The sequence below is a fragment of the Myxine glutinosa genome, chromosome 4 (assembly GCF_964187855.1).
Source record: "Myxine glutinosa chromosome 4, kmMyxGlut1.1, whole genome shotgun sequence".
In the NCBI taxonomy this organism is placed as follows: Eukaryota; Metazoa; Chordata; class Myxini; order Myxiniformes; family Myxinidae; genus Myxine; species Myxine glutinosa.
In genome coordinates, this window is record NC_136264.1 from 53,035,470 (window position 1) to 53,054,714 (window position 19,245).

A 19,245-nucleotide genomic window follows, 5' to 3' on the forward strand; every position below is an offset into this window, starting at 1 on the left:
ATTAGCCGACCTCGGAAGGCATGACAGGCTGAGTTAACCCCCCTGGCGTTAATTCAGCGATCGACCAGGATTCGAACCCAGGATCCTAGGATCCTAAGCCGGCACCCTAGCCGCTAACCCAACACCAGGGTTAAATTTTCAGATCCAAATCCAATTTTAATTTTAGTTTGGCTATAATAATCACGAATATAGATTTTAATTCAAGAGTATGCATGATGTAAAATACAGGTTTTTCTAATCAACCAAAAAAAAAAAAAAATTATGTAAAGGACAAAAGCCCTTACCCAGTGTTAGCTACAATGTTTGCCAATGTATATGCACAAAGAAATCTAAAATGTAGAAACAAATAATATAAATGTACAAACAAATAATATAAAATGTAAAAACAAATAATCTAAAATGTACAAATAAATTATCTAAAATGTAGAAACAAATAATATAAATGTACAAACAAATAATCTAAAATGTACAAACAAATTATCTAAAATGTACAAAAAAGTAATCTAAAATATAGAAACAAAGAAATCTAAAATATACAAAGTAATCTAAAATATAGAAACAAAGAAATCTAAAATGTACAAAGTAATGTAAAATATAGAAACAAAAATCTAAAATGTACAAACAAAGTAATCTAAAATATCGAAACAAAGAAATCTAAAATGTACAAACAAAGTAATCTAAAATATAGAAACAAAGAAATCTAAAATATACAAAGTAATCTATATAAATAAAACACAGAGTGTGTGTGTGTGTGTGTGTGTGTGTGTGTGTGTGTGTGTGTGTGTGTGTGTGTGTGTGTGTGTGTGTGTGTGTGTGTGTGTTACCGATGTGTATGTTACCGATAGACTCCAAAACGGAGAGGCTCACGTGCTTGATATTTTGCATAGACATGGCCATTGAGCCTGGGAAGGACATGGCCTACCTAAAAATATTTGACGAGATCCATATTTTTTATTCATATTTACCTCGGCGCATTTCAGCGAGGAACATTATACACGGATTCTCAGCCTGTGCCAGAGCAGCTCGCCGATTCGCTCAGAGCGATCACGTGATGTTCCATCCTCGCCGCCAGACCATTGAACTGAAAATATATAGAACTAGAACGGGCACTCGGTAGAGCGCATACCTTCGCCGCAGCTACTTTTGTTGCCAAAATAAAAGACTACAAGATCTGTGTAGCAAAGCCACACCTACGTTGTCATGCGGGAAGATTTGTTTCAAATTAAACCATTCTATCCCGCCAAAAGTTTGATATCCATGTGGTGGTACTTGATAACATTTGGACTCTATGTGCTGCGAAGTGCTGCAAAAATATGAGACAGAGAAATGGTTGTTCTGTTGATATGTATTTTATTATATTTTTCTGACAAGTACATAACTATACATGTCCAAAGCCGGACGTTCGTGAAACAAGTTCCCTGAACATTACCATTAAATTGTGTAACATCCATAAAAAAATGAATGAGAATTAATACCTTTAATTTGTATTACTTTTGAAATTCTTGTTTTGCAATTGAGAACAATTGGAGAAAAGTTACAGCATAATGTAAACATGCATACTCCTATTGAAAAACAATACATGAACTATATGTTACTAACAATACATCAGCCTAAAATAGAACGTAGTATTCCAATTGACCTAACTGTATGCAGTCATACATGAACTAGTGATAATTGTGTATAATATAAAAGAACTAAAAGTAGGAATACATCTCATCATAGGTGAAAAGTCACATTTGCAGAGAGACGCAAATGATATCGTGGTCTGAATAATATGTGTCCACGACATCCACATGTACAGTGACTGGCTGGTTGACGTAGACGTGGTCCAGTATCGATCCTTGGTCAGTCGTTGGTCCGGTCACACACTGGCGAAACCCGTGGTGAGCCATCAGCTGGAGGATGTCATGGTCAGGGGTGTCCAGCAAGTCAAAATTGAAATCTCCGAGGAGGACCGTCAGGTTTTCTGTGTTCAGTGTGGTCATCAGTTGTTGAAGACGGTCTTTGAATATCCTAGGACCCTGTGATGGAGGCCTGTACACGGTCACGATGTTGATTGTCCTTCGGTGGGCGTGAAGGGCGATTCCTGTGTACTCCAGTGCTGTGGATGGTGTGTCCAAACTCGCTGGAGTCATCTCCTGTGGAGCCTGAATCATAATGCCTCCTCTGTGAATCCCGTGGTCGAGGGGCCTCTCAGCTCGAAAGCATTGAACGTCCTGCTTGAGCATTTGTTCCGGTCCTAGTCGTTGGCCGTCATGCAAAAATGTCTCAGCAAAACAGAGCACATCCATCTTTCTGATAGCTGGATCGTTCCTCATGTCATATCTGAGAAGCTAAACGAATCTTCTTCTTCTTTAGTACCTCAAACTTTATGTGAAATGCGATCGATTTTTAAAAATCAGAATTTGAGCAAATCTGTTTCATTCGTCTGTTAATATGCCTCCCCGATTGACAAATCTGCAATTTGAATTTCATTTGAGGTTGAAATGATTGCGGGAGATCGCGTTATAGTGATGACGTCTTGGATGGACATCCTCTTCTTCAGTCGCTCATAACTTTGAGTGAAATACGATCGAGTTAAAAATAGTCAGAATTTGAGCAAATCTGTTTCATTCGTTTGTTAATATGCCTCATCTCTTGACAAATCTGCAATTATAATTTTTTTTGAGGTTGAAATGATCGCGGGAGATTGCGTTATAGTGATGACGTCCTGGATGGACATCTTCTTCTTCAGTCGCTCATAACTTTGAGTGAAATACGATCGAGTTAAAAATAGTCAGAATTTGAGCAAATCTGTTTCCCAAAATCTAATCAAATGTGTCCCGTATAATAACCAATCATCCCACCAAATTTCATGCAATTCGGTTGAATACTTTTTGAGTTATGCGATTAACATACACACACACAGACATACAAATAAATACACAGCGATCAAAACATAACCTTCCGCTTTTGCGAAGGTAATGACCATTGCCATTCACACCACATAGGTGGAGATGCAGCTACCGGGCACCATCTTGGTTGGCACTCGATGCTGGGTGATGGTGATTTCCGTCATGCGTTTGCACGTAATTCAGAGTGGAAAGCGATTGCGTTTTGCACCTTTTGTGCGATCGTGTTTTGTGTCGATTTTTGTCGATTTTGTGCGATATGAATTAAACGTCTTTGAAACAGCTGTGAAACGTCTTTCCACAACCCTTCCGTAACCGACTGGAGCAGTTTATTGCCGCACAAAATGGCATTTTAACAGTTGTCTGGCTTTTAAAATCTGGGACACGTTCCAAACAAACAAGATCCGCGAAGCGAGTTGGTCGAGTCGTGCTAACCAAGATGGCGACACGGCGGCTACACTTTTCACGGAGTACGAGTGTTCTATATATTGTAACGAATTTGAGAAAGTGTAAAGAATGTTTTATGGTTTTGTGAATTATGGTTTTGTTGTGTGGAAATGTCACCCTCCGTAATGTAAAGAAAGGTCGAAGGTCGTCCTCGTAGTTAATTCCATAAACATACACGCAGGACACCATATATCCTTTTAAATAGTTATTCCCTTATTCTATGTAGTTTAAGGCTGTGTTTCCCAATAGTTTGACTCTCCATTGCACCGAATTAAATAAGAGTAGGTCCCATCTGCAAAGTGTCAGGTTTGGATGGTTTTTGCCGCAAATGGACTCCATTGAGCACGCGGTCGGTTGGAAGAAGAAAGGCATGTCTCCGCACCTCGTGATGGAAAGGAGGAGTGAGTCGGCCCCGCTCAACCAACCCAGCATGAAGGGGTTTGGCTTGAGCGGGTGGAGAGAGAACGATCTGGGAGGTTCGCGAAGGTCCAAGGGTGGGGCTTATATAACCAGCGGGAGACGCCCCCACCTCAGATGAGATGAGCTGCGGAGATGAGCAGATGAGTCCAAGCAGCTGAGATACGTGCCACGCTGCAGAGGAAATACGGACCGAGGCAACGCAAGGAGCGCGCGACGCAGCAATGCGGAGAAAGGAACTTCGCCCGCGCAGTTTGAAACCGCGTGAGTTCGCACGACCGCGGCTCGGCTTTTTGACGGCGGTGCCTTCCGGCCCGACCGTGCCCAGTCCCCGCTGAACCTTCCTTGCCTCTCCAGCCATCCACCTTCAGCCATTCATTCCTGCCTGCATTTCCCCGTGTAAGTGTGATCGTTCGTCTGTCTTTCACGTTGTCCTGGGGTATTAATTAAGCTCGTATAGTTAAGCTAATAATTGCACTGTCTCCTTGCTCTTTTCTGTCGTTATTTTCTTATCCTTCCTTCTTCCTTGGTTATTTTTGGTCTTGTAAATAGTAGTAATAAATTATATTTGTTCTTCCTACCTTCGTCTTCTTCTTCACATTCGGTCGCTTTAGTGATTTCCTTCATTGAATACCTGTGGCACGATTTGGCCAACGTTTCAGGATCGGGCTTAGTCTTTGCTAATGGCTCGAACGTCGGGTTGCCAACACCGCTCGGCAATTATAACATCTAAAACCGGGGTTCGAGCGGTACTTGTCTCCCTAGTCTGCGGAGGGACGGATACAGGTATTCGGGATAAACCCTGGACCCATAACCCTGATCCGTTCCATCCCGCGGGAGAGCGTTACAAGTATCAGGACCGGGGAGACGGCCAGCTTAACAGGACAAGGGGCTAATCACCCCTTGCTAACGGGAGAGCCGTCCCCCATATCCGTAACAATATTTTCAATTCAGTGCGCCAGACTCGCTCAGGTACTTGATTTGTGGCATAGACATTAGACATGGCCATTGGGCCTTCACGGTGTAATTTGTGCGAGGCTTTTGTCCGAGTGAGCTCGAGTCAAGAGGGCGAATGTACGGGTTGGGAATGTACGGGTCTCCCTTCCCGCGCCCGGCAACGCCGGTACTGGAGGGCGTCATAGGATCGGTGAGTCTCAAAAATCCGCTTCGTGCTGTTGGTGAAGATGCAGGACGATGTCACGATTGTTGTGCTGCTCTCCTACCATGAGAACTGCAACGTCATTGTTGACTGGCCCTCCCCTTCCTCCCTCTCCCCTCCCCCATACCCTTCCCCTTCTCCCCACCTCCCCTCCCCTACCCTTCCCCCCACCTCCCCCTCCCCTCCCCCTACCCCTTCTCCCTCCGCTTCCCTTCCCCCTCACCTTCCCCCTCCCGGCAATGCCGGGTACTTCTGCTAGTCTAAAATATAGAAACAAAGAAATCTAAAATGTACAAACAAATCTATCTATAATTCCAGTAATCTCTGTGTGTGTGTGTGTGTCTGTCTGTGTGTTTGTTTGTCTGTGACCGCTGTTTCTCGACAACCACGGGTCCGATATACTTGAAACTTGCCAGGTATATTGCTGGGGACCTGAGGATGTGCCTTTTCAAGGTTTCATATTAATCGGAGAAGTAGTTACCGAGCTATGTCCAAAAAACGATTCAACCAATCAGAGAGCAGCGAGCTATCACGTGTGCCGAACGTGCCGAACAGACTCTGCCTCGGACGGCACATTTGAGAGCGTATTCATTTATTTCATTTATTTCACGTTGGCAAACTATGTTGGCGCTATGTTGGCGTTAAACTATGTTTTAAAACTAATTAAAACTAATTTGCGATTCATCGTAACTGCGATATGCGACCTTCCGGACAGTCAAATGAGGACGTCACTTCCGGACTTACGGATAGTCATAGTGACGACGTACTGATGCTGAACGTGGCGAGCAGACGCTGCCTCGGACGGCACATTTGAGAGCGTATTCATTTATTTGACGTTGCAATCTGTGTTGATTGTTGTAAGGTACGATCGATTGTAGTACACGTTTATAATAACTCTGCCGATACAGGCCCGATTAACTGCAGCGCCATCCGAGCTGCGGCGTCGGGACGATACATTCATTGTACGGTCACATCACACACTTACGGGCACGCCCATGGGCACGCCCATGCATGCATGGGCGAAGACATTTTTTTTTTTTTTTTTGGCAAGGAACGGGCACCCACGTACGGGCACGTCCTAGTAATCTAAAATGTAGAAATAAGGTCATCTAAAATGTAGAAACAAAGTAATGTAAAATGTACAAACAAAGTAATGTAAAATGTACAAACAAAGTAATGTAAAATGTACAAACAAAGTAATGTAAAATGTACAAACAAAGTAATGTAAAATGTACAAACAACGTAATGTAAAATGTACAAACAAAGTAATGTAAAATGTACAAACAAAGTAATGTAAAATGTACAAACAAAGTAATGTAAAATATACAAACAAAGTAATGTAAAATGTACAAACAAAGTAATCTAAAATGTCCATGAACAAAGTGATCTAAAATGTACAAACAAAGTAATGTAAAATGTACAAACAAAGTAATGTAAAATGTACAAACAAAGTAATGTAAAATGTACAAACAAAGTAATCTAAAATGTAGAAACAAAGTAATCTAAAATGTAGAAACAAAGTAATCTAAAATGTACAAACAAAGTAATGTAAAATGTACAAACAAAGTAATGTCAAATGTACAAACAAAGTAATCCAAAATGTACAAACAAAGTAATGTAAAATGTACAAACAAGTAATCTAAAATGTACAAACAAAGTAATCTAAAATGTACAAACAAAGGAATGTAAAAATGTACACAAACAAAGTAATCTACTAGAACGGCACTCGGTAGAGAGCATACCAGGCTGAACAGTTTACGTTTTCTATCCCACTGATAGGCTGTATCTGGATTCGGACCTGAACCAAAAGCGAATCGGCTTGTTCTCGTCACCTAACCAACGAGTCCACTCTCCACCAAGTTTCGTCCGAATGCATCCACAACTTTTTGATATATCATGCTATTTATTGTTTTTGGCCCCATTTCCCAAAGGTGAAGAATCACTTTAAAAATTCTACTTGCCGTATCCGAATCCGATCTTCACCAAAATGTAATCATTTCTTCCTTGTCACATACGCACGCGACCTCTGCCAAATTTCATCTGAATCCGTCCACAACTTTACGAGATACCTTGTTCACAGACAGACAAACAAACATACAAGTAAACAAGAAGACATCATGCAGAGCACGATACTTGCAAAATCCACCCCTTCCCCCCCCCCCCCCCCCCAAAAAAAATGTTTGCCATTGATTCATCAAATTATCCATTTCATCAAGATTTAAATTGACAATCTTGATCAAAGCTTGGGGAAACAGGATAAAAAGTGACGATTTTTCATATGAAATCTTGTTGATTTTGGAAGTTTGACTTTCAGTTGACGTTTGAACTTTTGATCTCAAAAATAGTTGGTTTCCCAATTCAGTGAGGCACTGTGCAAATGCTGTTCAATTCCCAAGTCAATTGGATGATAAATGGCGATTTTATCAATTTGACCTCCAGATGACCTTTGACCTCAAAACCAACAGGCTTCTCAATTGTGAGGACCTCTACAATGGTGAAGTTTCATGACGATCGGTTTAGAATTGTGACCTGTAGGCCGGTGACAAAAAAAGACAAACAGACAGAATAAACGCAACCTACCAATATTCTTGAAAAATCTTCGATTTTGCAAGTAACAAACAAAGACAAACAGACAAACAGGGGTGAAAACAACCTCCACCCACCCTTGGTGGCGGAGGGTAAAAAAAAAAAAAAAGTACAAACAAATAATCTAAAATGCACAAAAACAAAGCAATCTCAAATGTACAAACAAAGTAATCTAAAACATACAAACAAATTAATCTAAAATGTACAAACAGTAATCTAAAATGTCCATGAACAAAGCAATCTCAAATGTACAAACAAAGTAATCTCAAATGTACAAACAAAGTAATCTAAAACATACAAACAAATTAATCTAAAATGTAGAAACAAAGTAATCTAAAATGTACAAACAAAGTAATCTAAAATGTACAAACAAAGTAATCTAAAATGTACAAACAAAGTAATCTAAAATGTACAAACAAAGTAATCTAAAATGTACAAACAAATTAATCTAAAATGTACAAACAAAGTAATCTAAAATGTCCATGAACAAAGCAATCTCAAATGTACAAACAAAGTAATCTAAAAAGTACACGAACAAAGTAATCTCAAATGTACAAACAAAGTAATCTAAAACATACAAACAAATTAATCTAAAATGTACAAACAAAGTAATCTCAAATGTACAAACAAAGTAATCTAAAACATACAAACAAATTAATCTAAAATGTACAAACAAAGTAATCTAAAATGTCCATGAACAAAGTGATCTAAAATGTACAAACAAAGTACTCTAAAATGTCCATGAACAAAGTAATTTAAAATGTACAAACAAAGTAATCTAAAATGTCCATGAACAAAGTAATCTAAAATGTACAAACAAAGTAATCTAAAATGTACAAACAAAGTAATCTAAAATGTACAAACAAAGTAATCTAAAATGTACAAACAAAGTAATCTAAAATGTACAAACAAAGGAATCTAAAATGTACAAACAAAGTAATCTAAAATGTACAAACAAAGTACTCTAAAATGTACAAACAAAGTAATCTAAAATGTACAAACAAAGGAATCTAAAATGTCCATGAACAAAGTGATCTAAAATGTACAAACAAAGTAATCTAAAATGTACAAACAAAGTACTCTAAAATGTACAAACAAAGTAATCTAAAATGTACAAACAAAGGAATCTAAAATGTCCATGAACAAAGTAATTTAAAATGTACAAACAAAGTAATCTAAAATGTACAAACAAAGTAATCTAAAATGTACAAACAAAGGAATCTAAAATGTACAAACAAAGTAATCTAAAATGTACAAACAAAGTAATCTAAAATGTACAAACAAAGTAATCTAAAATGTACAAACAAAGTAATCTAAAATGTACAAACAAAGGAATCTAAAATGTCCATGAACAAAGTGATCTAAAATGTACAAACAAAGTACTCTAAAATGTCCATGAACAAAGTAATTTAAAATGTACAAACAAAGTAATCTAAAATGTCCATGAACAAATTAATCTAAAATGTACAAACAAAGTAATCTAAAATGTACAAACAAAGGAATCTAAAATGTCCATGAACAAAGTGATCTAAAATGTACAAACAAAGTACTCTAAAATGTCCATGAACAAAGTAATTTAAAATGTACAAACAAAGTAATCTAAAATGTACAAACAAAGGAATCTAAAATGTACAAGGTAATCAATCTATAATTACAGGGTGCTGAGAAAAAACGAGATTTAGCCCGTACGTACTTGCAACATATACGTACGGATGGACGGACAACCCAAAAACATAATGCCTACGACCACCTTCGGGGCAGAGGCATAAAAAGCAAAGACACTTTGTGAAAGACATTGATAAAACCAGCCATGAACAATGATAAACATAGAATAGATTGGGGAGGGGAGGTCAAATAAGCCCTTTGCATTCCAAAATTGCTTAGTCCACAGCCAGAGTGTTGACTCATTACAAGTTTTTTGTGAATTGTCAGATACTAGGGCATGCCCGTACTATATCTATATCTAAAATTATATCCCCCCCTCTATTTACATGAAATGTTTTGGTTCATTCGCAACGCCAAAGCGAACGGCGAACGCTTTACATGAAATGGTTTGGTGCATGAAATGTTTTGGTCCATTCGCAACGCCAAAGCGAACGGCGAACGGCTTGCGAGTACAGTGACAATCCCCCCGGGGTTTTAATTAGTTTTAAAACATCGTTTAACGCCAACATAGCGCCAACATAGTTTGCAAACGTGAAATAAATGAATACGCTCTCAAATGTGCCATCCGAGGCAGAGTGTGTCCGCCACGTTCGGCACACGCGATAGTTCGCTGCTCTCTGATTGGTTGAATCGTTTTTTGGACATAGCTCGGTAAGTAATTGTCCGATTAATATGAAACCTTGAAAAGGCACATCCTCGGGTCCCCAGCAATATACCTGGCAAGTTTAAAGTATATCGGACCCGTGGTTGTCGAGAAACAGCGGTCACAGACAAACGTACAAACGTACAAACAGAGATTACTGGAATTATAGATAGATGCATGATTGCTCATGTGTAGAAACACCTTAGATGAGCAAGGGACATATATGAAGGTACAGAGCACGAACCAAAATTGAATTAGGGCTGGTTCGTGTCACCTAACGAACCCATTCACCTACTTTTGTCTTAACTCATCCACAACGTTTTGAAACATCATGATATATATTGTTTTTGGCACTATCTTGATTCAATGGTGAAGAATCACTTGAAAATTCTCATATCCAGAACTTCACCAAAATCAAATCAATTCTTCCTTGTCACACACCCAACCTGTCCACCAAATTTCATCCGAATCTGTCCTAAACTTTGAGATACCCTGTTCACAGACAAGCAAAGAGACAGGAGTGAAAACATAACCTCCAGCCACCTTTGCTGGCGGAGGTAATTATTTTAACAGTAAATAGCTATTTCCAGCATTTAAAACGAAGTTCTAAGATTACTAATAGTACAACATACAGGGTGGCTCGTAAAATAATGACAATTTACCACAGCACTTGAAACGTTCATCTATTACTGAAAGGAAAGGAAAGGTGTGTGTGTGTGTGTGTGTGTGTGTGTGTGTGTGTGTGTGTGTGTGTGTGTGTGTGTGTGTGTGTGTGTGTGTTTTGTGTAGGACTGTGAGAGCAACCACACACAGCTCTGAACTGGTCAATAAATTACAACAACTAGTCAGACGTATGTTAGCGCAGGGAGCTACAGTCGGTCGATTAAAACAAGTTTTCTTTAAAATCACAAAACGACACCAAATCGAATTAGTGAAATACAATACGAATAGTAAAAATATTATTCATGAGATCTTTATGTAAATACAGTACAATATAATAATTAAATATACTACAAATCAATGTTGCTAAGAATCAGTGGTTGCTCGGATACGGCAGCATGCCAAAAACCGTTATAAATGACAATTTGAACATTCTAAGTGTACAATATAATATTATATTACAGTACAATATAATACAAGTACAGTACAATATAATATTATTCATGAGATCTTTATGTAAATACAGTACAATATAATAATTAAATATACTACAAATTAATGTTGCTGGGAATCAGTGGTTGCTAGGATACAGCAGCATGCCAAAAATCGTTATAAATGACAGTTTGAACATTCAAAATAGAGTTTGATCAAGAGGTAGGTGGTGTGGTCATGCTGTTTGGTCGATTGATGTGTTTCAGGGTAAGATGTGAATGATTTAATGATATTATCATATTATAGAGTGTGTAAGGAAAGTTATAAATATATGATAACACATTAAATCCTATTGCAAGTAAAGTTGGGATAAGTGATGTTGCATTGATGGGTTGACTGACTGCCTGGATGCAACTGAGGTTGTGGATCCACTGATTTACCATCAATTGATGTGGATCCATGATCGAGGTTGTGGATCCGCCGTTTGGAGAGGTCCTGGGCTGAAAGGATCGAAACCTCGAGGAAGAACGGTGCCCAGCTGATGATCCATGCAGTCGGGAAACTAGTCAATTGCTTACGGGTTAAAGTTCTTGCTTTAGGTGGAGAAACTATGTTTGAGGTTTACAATTTAAATAAAGTTGAATATGGGATGTTGTAAAATGAACATCATTTACAACAATCCTTTAAATTATTTAAGTTTAGGAACAACCGATACTGTACAATTGATTGTGTGTGTGTGTGTGTGTGTGTGTGTGTGTGTGTGTGTGTGTGTGTGTGTGTGTGTGTGTGTGTGTGTGTGTGTGTGTGTGTGTGTGTGTGTGTGTGTGTGTGTGTGTGTGTGTGTGTGTGTGTGTGTGTGTGAAAGAGGGATGGAATTGTAAGGAACAGAAATGAAAAAACGAGATGTGTGTGTGTGTGTGTGCGTGACTATATTCTAGAGCGTCCGTGCTGTCATCTATAATAATAATAAAAGGCAATGTGTATATGTGCATGTCTGTATGTACATGTGCATTTCTATGTATGTATGTATGTATGTGTGTGTATGTATGTATGTGTATGTATGTATGTGTATGTATGTATGTGTACCCATGTCCATCACACTATATTCTAAAGGGTTCCTTCTGTCATCTATAGTAACAAGTGAATCCTCTTGGATTGCGCTGAGGTTCGGGCATGGAATTTCTAGGAGGAAGTATAATTTGTATGCAATGAAAGTACATGTAATATGGGATCGAGTAAGCTTCACCAGTGCGCGTGCGCAAATTTACGTCACGTCGGCAGCGAGAAGGCGTTCCCCAACACGAACCAATCAGGAACTGCCACGCCCACTTATATGATCTCAGAATTCCTGTGACAGGAATTAGCGTTACACTGGCTGGAAGTCATTCGCTAGAGGCGCTTCCTCAGCGCCAATCACCAGTGCGCGTGCGCGAATTTACGTCACGTCGGCAGCGAGAAGGCGTTCCCCAACACGAACCAATCAGGAACTGCCACGCCCACTTATATGATCTCAGAATTCCTGTGACAAGAATTAGCGTTACACTGGCTGGAAGTCAATCGCTAAAGGCGCTTCCTCAGCGCCAATAAAAGGCAATGTGTGTCAGTCAGTGCATATGTGCGCGTGTGCATCTCCTCTACAAATCCAAAACCATGAACCCCAACATGTATACTTATCGAAACCCAACATGAATACATGAATGAAAACTGGGTATTCAAGGGAGTGCATGAATGAAAACTGGGTGTTTGAGTGTGTTTAAACTCCCCTTTTGAAGATCATTTAGGGGGTGCTCATCACAAAAAATAAATAAATTAAGAATAATAAGAACAATAATAAGCCTCACCAAAATGGCGGTGCGCCATCTTGGTCAGCTTTCTGTTACATCGCTGGGTTCTTAAGCCACCATTTTGCTTCGGGCCTATTCAAGCATGCCTTGCCTTGGAAACACGATCTACTCTCACGGACCAATTAAAGTATGCAATCGAAATATGTGCTCAGGTTTGAGGATCAGATCTCGAGGTCTAAATAAGTGCCAAAATCTGGAGTGCAATCTGTTAATTTAAAAAAGTTACCGATTCCTATAAGTGTATATCTTATGACTAAGCTTTAAGCAGGGCTGTCCTTCCTCCTTGTCCATATTGCCGAAACATTAAAATTAACTTTTTCTTCTGTTCCAACAATTATATTGAGTGAAAAAAAGATTAAGGAATGTTCCAAAAATGTAACTTTATTGAGAGCAACAAAAATAATTAACCAGCGGAAACTACAGGAAGGCTTCCAGTCATGCCTGGGTACTCCGTAGGGGAAATCTCCAGTTATTAAGGCAATATAAATCAAATTAAATATCGAATTAAAAGAACAATGAACATAATGGGAGAATTACAATGAGTAAAGAAACAACAGGACAAGTGAACTCCAAGCACTCATCATCTAATGCCTGATCTTCATAAGTACCAATCGCTAATTGCTTGCCAAGCCAACCTTCCTTATCAACCCAACCGTTTTGTTGGAGTGTTTAAGTCACTTGGCAAGCGCTCTGCAAGCTTATTGGCAATGGAACCCCCCTGCTTCCTCCTCTTGCTATATGACAGACACAGATTGAGTCTATTTTACTTCCTTCCTTCCAAGTGTTGCTTCAGCAGGATGAAGATTACCACACAGAAGTTGTGCGCAAGCGTGGAACAGTGCCGATGCTACCAAATTGTGCAAATAACTAAGACTAAGTTACAGTTTTAGAGAAATGGAGGTTGGAGTGTCGGATCTGCCGAACAATTTCGCCCATTTGAACCAAAAGCATTCCCAACTCTGCAAGGCGGTTCTGAGATAAAAAAATAAAAATAAAAATAACAGCAGGAAATGCATATAGTATTATGGATTACAAAGACTTTCATTCACCGCTGTTGTCTGGCGGCACTCTTCAAGCTTATTGGTAATGGAATGAACACCCCTGCTCTTGCTCTGTCACCACCTCCTTCTCCTCCTCCTCCTAATACTACCTCATCCTGTCCTCATGCTCTCTACTCAATTGCTCTCTCTCTCTCTCTCTCTCCCCCCTCCCCATCCCCCTGCTCTCCTCCTCCACCTCCTCCTCCTCCTCCTCCTAATACTACCTCCCTCTGTCCTCATGCTCTCTACTCAATTGCTCTCTCTCCCCTCCCCATCCCCGTGCTCTGCTCTCCTCCTCTTCCTCTTCCTCCTCCCGAGTGCATGATTGAAAATTGGATGTTTGGATGTGTTTAAGTTCATTTAGGGGATGCTCGTGCAACAACAAAAAAACAATAAAATTTTTTTTAAAAGAAGACAAACCCTTACGAAAATGGACAATGCACTATCTTCTTCAGCCCTCTGTCACATTACTGGGTTCATAAGCCACCATTTTGTTTCGGCCTATTCAAATAACCACTTGCTCACCCCCCCCCCCCCCCCCCCTCCTGATCCCCACCCATTGACCTAATTTCCTTCTGCTCCCTCCTAATCACCACTCACTCCTCCACATTCCACACCCTTAATATTCTCATCAGCAAAGTGAACCTGCATTGCCTGGCAACACCGGGTACCTATGCTAGTTATTATTATTATTCTTACCAGAGCCGCTTCTGGTGGCCGGCGTTGGTGATAGAAAGCATGTGTATGCAATCCATCTGTATGTAAGCTATTCTGTTGGAAGGGGTGGGGGGGGGGGGCGGGGACTACTCCACACCCAATGTGGAATTCCCAGTGCACCAGTGCTCATTTCGCCGACATCGGAAGGATGACAGGCTGAGTCAACCGCACCTAGTGTTAATTCAACGGCCGGCCAACCGGAATTCAAACTCAAGACTCGAGGATACCAATCTAGCCAACCTAATCATTCAGCTAACACCAGGCATACCTTTGTGGGTAGAATAAAAAAATTTGGCACAGTTGGAAAGCTCATAGATTTAATTGGGGGGGGGGGGGGGGAAGTAAAAAAATAGTGCCCGTTTAAGCATAAAGATTCCCTTTTTAAAGCTGGTCTTTCCAGGATTGAGGAAGAACATGCGAGAAAGGAGAAAGGGAGCTTCATGTAGAAGTTCCAATGGTAACATTTATTATTCTACTAGAGGAGGAACCATTTAGAAGGACACGGAAAGAGTACAAATTATACATAGCAACAAGCTATATATATATTGTTGTGGATATGAGGACTGTATATTTTTTGATTGTGTGCTGTACTATTGTGATTATTGTTTATTCTGTGCCTCCTGCCTCCGGAGCTGTGTAAAGACCAAAAGGGCGTCCCATAGTCCACAAGCATACACGTCAGCCAAGTAATAGAATATACCTGTTGATAGTTATCTCTTATTCTGTGTTTTAGGGTAAGGCTGTGTCTCCCATTAATTGAAGTACTCCATTGCACCAGTGAAAGAGATAGATTCCCTTCCATTCCCATCACCAATTACCTCCGATCCAATTGCCGCCATGGGCCACGAGGCAGGGTTGGGGAAGAAAGGCGTGTCTCCACCTCGTCATAGAGGGGGAGGAGTGAACCAGCCCCGCTCGACCAACCATGAGCCAGGGGTTTGGCTACAGAGGGCGGAGGAAGAGCGGTCGGGGAGGTTCGCAAAGGTTGAGGGGCGGGGGCCTATATAACCCAAGGCAGGGGTGTGGCCAAAGGAGATGAGTTTTTACCGGCAGACACAAGGGAGCCCAAGCCGTGGAGAGGAGTCAGAGAGATTCGCTTTTACAAGAGACTGGAAGAGTTGAGCTTTTACCAGAGACAAGACGGTTGAGCTTTCACAGAGAAGAGAGAACCCGTCACACCAAGGCTCCACCAAGCTCCGTGTTGGCTCCACCAAGCTCCGTGTTGGCTCCACCAAGCTCCGTGTTGGCTCCACCAAGCTCCGTGTTGGCTCCACCAAGCGTTCACCTCCAGCCATCCACCTTCTGCCATTCCTGGCATTCCCCGCGTGAGTCAGTGTTCTGTTTGTTCTGTCCTGGGTTAATTAAGACTGTTAGATAAGCTAGTATTTTCCCTGTGTCACCTGCGTCTTATGTGCTTGTAAATAAACGTGACTGCTTTCTTTTTGCTTATGTGTGTAAATAGTAAATAAATTTAGTAGTATTTCCAACCTTTTTGTCTTCGTTTTCCTCTTTGCATTGCGTCGTTTTCGTCTTTTCCCTCATTGAGCAGCTGGGGTGCGATACGGCCAAAGTCTGGGTGAATCGGGTGAGTTTTGTTAGGTCGCGGTCTTACACCACCGCTCGGTCTATAACATCTAACCGCGATCTGTAACATTTGGTGTCTGGGAGTGGGATTCGAGGCCCGACCAAATTTTTTTTTTTTTAAACGAATAGAGGAAAAAAAAAAAAAATTTGGTCAAAATTTGGAGCGGCCGAAATTTGTTTTGTTTTATAAAACCCGAATTTTGAAATCGCGCCATGGCTGTTCAAGGCGACGGGATGCCGGTGGGAGAGATAGACGGGGTAGAATCGACCCAGGACTTAGGAAAAAAAATGGTGGAGGAGAGTAAAGAAGGTGTGGTTGAGGGTGTATCAGGTGCACAAAATGGCGGCCTCGCGCACGTGGTTGAGGGGGCAGCTGCGGCCGCACCCTTTGTACTACCAACGGTGGTCCAAATGCAAGCCTTCATGGCGCAATTCGCCGAGATGCTGAGAATAGACAGGGAGAAATTGAGTAAGGAAATGGAGGCTCACAGTGAGCGGTTGAGTAACCAAATTGAAGCAACAACGAACAGAATGAGGGCCGATAGAGAGGCAAGGGAGCAGAGGGACAGAGACCGCAAGTTGGGCGAAAGGGTCCCAGGGGTGCACGAGGAGGTAAAGCGAGTCGAAAAGCGCTGGTTGAGCGAAGCGGAGAAAAGCACGGGTACGATGACGGGGGTAGAAATTGCGACACGGGGTTTGGAAAAGCCGGCGACCGATGAAGTAGAGGGAATTTTATTAAAGCCAACGGTCGTCGAGGTGAATAAAGAAAAAGCAGTGCTGGGAATTAAAATTGAAGAGATGACGGAGGTAGCCCGGGAATTGCAGGGAGAAATGGATTATGTACAAAGTCCCTGCTCACATCACGATGCTGTGCTTAACCCGAATGGAAGTTTGCAGGTTCGCGTGGAGAAAAGGATCCCCCAGGTGAGTCGTGCTGTATATTGTGCGGGTAGATTTTGTAAGAGGATGTTTGGCGACAAAAGAATTTTCGCGCGCTTGGGATCGATATGGCACCCGGGCGTTGGTGAAGGGTCCCGTGTGAGTGGAAATGGCACGCGTGGGAGAAAAAAGTGTGCGTTGGCGAATGGGTGTGTTTTTGTGAGCGTGAAAGGGGTAGCGTATGCTTGTAAGCATGCAAGTGAAGCATCGAGGGTAACCAGGTTAGCGGTTAGGGCGACGGATAGCCGATGCGAGCGCTCGGTGCGAGGGGTGCTTTGTTGGGTGCGAGGCCCGGCGCGGGTCGATGCTGCGTCGCTTCTCTTCGAAGCGTCGTTGCCGATTCGGGCTTGGCCCCGCCCCGCACGGTCGAGTCCGGGCTTTGCTGGGCGAGGCGACCGGTCCGGTTCGAGGGCGAGTGGGAGGAAGCGGAACGGTGCCCCCTCGTGGGGACGGGGTTCCGACCGGGGGAGATTGAGCCATCGGGCCCGGGACCGCAAGGTGCCGCGCCGAGATGGTGCATGGAATCTCGGTCCAACCAAACCACCTCCCTTGAACCGAAAGCCGGACGGATTCAACCTGCAGGCAACCAAACCACCCGAATTCATTGCTCGGCTTTACGAAGCCGAGTTTAATGATGTCATGACGCACCGAGGCTAGGATATAGCGGACTGTGATGATGGTGATCGTGATAGTGATAGTGTTTTGGACCCAAAATTAGAGAAAAACAAAATTTGATGATTGGCAAAGGATTGGCAGTAATGATTGGCAGATGATGAGTAGTGATTGGCAAATTTTTGATTTGTTGAAATTTGATGTGCAAAATTGGTAGTGAGCGATGGGCCCAGTGGGTAAGGGTGGCATCCCTGCCACCCTTCCCATGGTGGGGCAAATGCGCTATAGCTTAGGGGGTGGCTATGACAACCGAGCCAGGGAGGGCTTGGTTATATTGTTAGGGATCTAGAAGAGATTGACATTAGGTAACGTTAAGTTTAGTTAGTGACTGATACCTGTAGTGGGGACGCAGGTAGATTAGTGTGGATTATAATGACGTGGGAGCGCAATAGTTTAAAGGGGCGACTGGGAAGCGCAAGTTTCAGAGGGGAGTAGTTAGCTGAGATGATGCCGTGTGTGTGAGAATTGAACAGGTGTGATTGCACAGGTGTGCAACTGAACAGGTGTGTGGAGCAGTGTATGAGGGAGTAGTGGTGATTGTGTGTTGTGTTGACCAACTGGTCCAGGAAGAGGAGGGTGCAGGTGGCACCAGGTAGGATTGCACAGGTGTGCAACGACAGGTGAATGAAAGACAGGTGTATGGAATAAATGGTATGGAGTATTGGAATGGATGGTCGTGGAGTGAGTATGGTGGAAATTGTGGAGTGGAGTGGATGGTGCGAAGGTGTGAATGGGGGAAGAGTGGACCCCCATCACGGATACCCGGGGCGGGTAGTGCAAGTGTTAGGTCGAGGGTATAGGTAAATTGTGGTTGGATATTGGCATCTGTGGTGCGAGGTGAAAGAATGGTATTTGGATGGGTGCATTAGTGTCGTGGAAATGGCTGGGCGTGTAGCCTGTTAGTGTGTGTAGTTGGTTGGGCACTCCACCACTGTGAGGATGTCGGCCAGGTGAGGCCGCAGGTGGGCTCTGGGAGCCGGTAGTTGTGAGTGGGTGCCTGAGGATCCCGGGTGTGGATCGGGCAGCCCAGTGCCAGAGAGGGCACCGAGTGGGGAGAGCGCCAGAGGGCCTTCCCCAGGTAGTTAGGTTAGGGTAAGGAGCAGGTAAGCTCGGAGGCAACTGCAGTGGTGGGGGTGTGCAGGTGGGTAGACCTGCTGGGAGAGTTACACGTCGCAGCCCAGAAATTGTGCGAGGGCACCGAGAGATGAATCGGGGGAGTGAGACCCCAAATTGAAAAGCACCACAGTTTGGCCAATGGGAATTGGTTTTTAGAACCCATAGTGTAAGAGGGCCAATGGTTTGGCCGGAGAAAGACCCCGGGTAGTGTAAAGTGTGTTAAAATCATTTAGAGGATAGTTAGGATGAAGGATCTCCTCGCACCATCTGCATCCACTCACCTGAGGTGACAGGTACTCCGCACCATGCCATGTTTTGATTATTTTTTATGATGCAAATGTTTGGATTGTGAGACGCATCATGACGTGGGTATGACATTGTGCGTAATTCCATCTCTCCCTCCTTATGAGGATTGATGATGAATTGGTGATGG

General features: G+C 42.3%; 1 protein-coding gene across 3 annotated transcripts in view; it reads right to left on the bottom strand.

The window, feature by feature from the left end:
* The window catches only part of LOC137424648 (solute carrier family 2, facilitated glucose transporter member 1), a 101,604-nt gene that overhangs the window by 63,291 nt on the left and 19,068 nt on the right, over nucleotides 1-19,245 (bottom strand). Inside the window, exon 1 of one of the 3 annotated variants that reach the window (XM_068112336.2) lies at nucleotides 15,632-15,816. The exons of 1 other annotated variant lie outside the window; for it this stretch is intronic. In XM_068112336.2, coding sequence (XP_067968437.2) covers nucleotides 15,632-15,796 — 165 coding nt within the window. In that variant the 5' untranslated portion in view covers nucleotides 15,797-15,816. Of the gene's footprint in view, nucleotides 1-11,340; nucleotides 11,377-15,631; nucleotides 15,817-19,245 lie in introns of those variants that run through there. One more of the 3 variants, XM_068112340.2, reaches the window with a different exon arrangement.